This window comes from Salvia splendens, chromosome 5, assembly GCF_004379255.2.
Source record: "Salvia splendens isolate huo1 chromosome 5, SspV2, whole genome shotgun sequence".
Lineage (NCBI taxonomy): Eukaryota > Viridiplantae > Streptophyta > Magnoliopsida > Lamiales > Lamiaceae > Salvia > Salvia splendens.
The window spans coordinates 38,953,768-38,956,130 of record NC_056036.1 but is presented as its reverse complement, the minus strand read 5'-3'; the positions used below and the strand labels follow the sequence as shown (position 1 = coordinate 38,956,130).

The following is a 2,363-nucleotide window of genomic DNA, read 5'->3' as shown; positions in this document are numbered from 1 at the left end:
AGGCTGACATCAATTGTACAACATATATGATCTAAACACTCTACATCAACATTCGAATTTTGCAAAAAATATGATCTGAACATGTAAATTTAGAGTTATATATACCGACCGCCTTGTAGTTGCCAAATATGGTGCCTATAACATCATACCACCAGCCATCGATGATCCGTCGTTAATAAAATCTACGGAATATCCATTGGATATCAACGATGACTAGTTGTTCGTTGGCAATATGCGCTTTTGTATAGTAGTAATGTTTATTTAGAGTGGGAAATTAAATTCTTTTTGATCCAAGTTATCCTTTCCAAGATTTCATACAACCATGTGCAAGTAAAAATAAATAAATAAAAATCCACTGTTTACAGAGTTCATATCAGATACTTTGCCTTACATGAGAGAGAAATCATGTGAAATATCATCAGAAAACAATGTAGTAAGTTATTGAAAAAGAATTAGGTTTTCTTATCAAGGCTAAAACCATATGTTTGGATAAATTTGTAACTAGCTATCAATTTAGTAGCACTAATTAATTACCATTCCTAAACTTGTAATTAAGCGTAACAGTAAACTATAATTAACTCGATATTATAACAAGATATTTCATACAGCAAATTGACCCCACCATCCCTACCTAGTCTCGTTTTGCCGTTGCCATCATCTTCTACATCATACTTGCATCACTTTAACCACGCTCTTGCCCTAACAAGTAACAACCACTTAAGTTGCACTACCACCTCTCTCTCTCTCTATTGCTCTAATGAGTATGCATTCTCCACTTGACACCCAAAACAACTAAGCCAATTTCGCAACGCCCGAGAAACAATGTTACCATCGGGAGATAACCCTCTTCACCCCTCTTTCAAAAAGCCTCCTTTTCAGCTTTACGATCAAATTCAAAACCCTATAATCGATGAATCCCTATTTTTCTCCAACTTCCCCTCCCCATTCTTCGATGAACACCAAATCATCTTCCCGGACTTCCACTCCAATTCCAAACCCCCCCTGCCATCATCAGATCATCACCCCCAAAAGAAACCCCCAAAACCTAAACAGAAACAAGCAATCCCGAGGAAGAGGACTGGAAAGAAAGACCGGCACAGCAAGATTTGTACTGCGAAAGGGATCCGAGACAGGAGAATGAGGCTCTCCCTTCAAGTCGCGAGAAAATTCTTCGATCTCCAAGACATGCTGGGTTACGACAAAGCGAGCAAAACCATCGAGTGGCTTCTCAGCAAATCCAAGAAGGCGATGAAGGACCTCACCAACACCAAGGATGGTAAGAGTGAATCTTTCGCGTCGGAATGCGAGGACGTTTCCGGGGAGAACTGCTCGAAGAATGAAGGTGTGGCCGACTGCAACGAGAGCTCATTGATCGGGATAAAGCCAACGACGAGAGAGACGAGGGAGAAGGCTAAGGCGAAGGCGCTGTGCAGAACAGAGGAGAAGGTGATGGTAAAGCGGGTCGAATCGAGCCCTAATCAGAATGTTCTAGAGAAATTAGGGTCTTCGAGCAGCAGTCCTCCATTAGATCGAGAAAGGGTTTGTGTAGCGGATTGCGCCCCTCTCCTGCACGATGTCGGAACAATCGAGAAGCTTCTGGGGAGTTCCACTTCTGATCATTACAACTGCTCTAGTTTCATGGGATTTCTTGGAAACTGGGACCTGTTTGAGCAATGATCACAGACTAAATTAAGGAGGTAATTATCCCACCTCAATTTATTCACCCACCACCCCACATTTTCTACTATTTCCTCACAAATTTATTGGATATGTGCCTATGTGTAAAATATTTATGGCTCAATTTGACTGTTTGTAAATTAAATCCCTTGAAAAGCATGTAATAATCTTGTACTGATTATTGTACTAATTATCTTAATCATATAATCGAATAATTCCGGTATCAATCATCAAGTCAGCATCTTGCTATATCTATCTAATGGAACACTAACTGCTAATTATCTTAACACAATGTGTGTCTTGAAATGGCTGTGGATTCGGAATTAATCTACTCTTTTGTGTGTGTTTTATCTGAGTGTTTAAGTCATCATGTGTTTGTGTTGATTGTAGGAATAAGAATATGATTCTGATAATAAACTGGGAAGCTAGCCTAGTACTTGATTAAAATTCAATATGCTTGATGAAATCAAGCTGATGGGAGAGAGTTTTTACAAGATCACAATGTGGCCAAAGTAAGTAAATACTAGCTTTATACTTTTTGAAGGCATAAATTTCGAGCTATTATCGCATATGGTTTAAGGTGGTAGTTTTCAAAAATCAAAAGAATGTTAGACGGATTATGAAATCTTGCGATAATATTGTGGTGGAACATAAATTTAGGTATATATGCATATATAAACTCTTGA

At 38.8% G+C, this 2,363-nt stretch overlaps 1 protein-coding gene across 1 annotated transcript; it reads left to right on the top strand.

Moving 5' to 3' along the window:
- Nucleotides 1-365: 365 nt before the first annotated feature.
- Nucleotides 366-2,363, top strand: LOC121802587 (transcription factor TCP2-like). The gene is made up of 2 exons (XM_042202274.1): nt 366-1,697; nt 2,068-2,363. Exon 1 carries the CDS (start codon nt 823-825, stop codon nt 1,675-1,677), a length of 855 nt encoding a protein of 284 aa, XP_042058208.1. The 5' UTR covers nt 366-822; the 3' UTR covers nt 1,678-1,697; nt 2,068-2,363.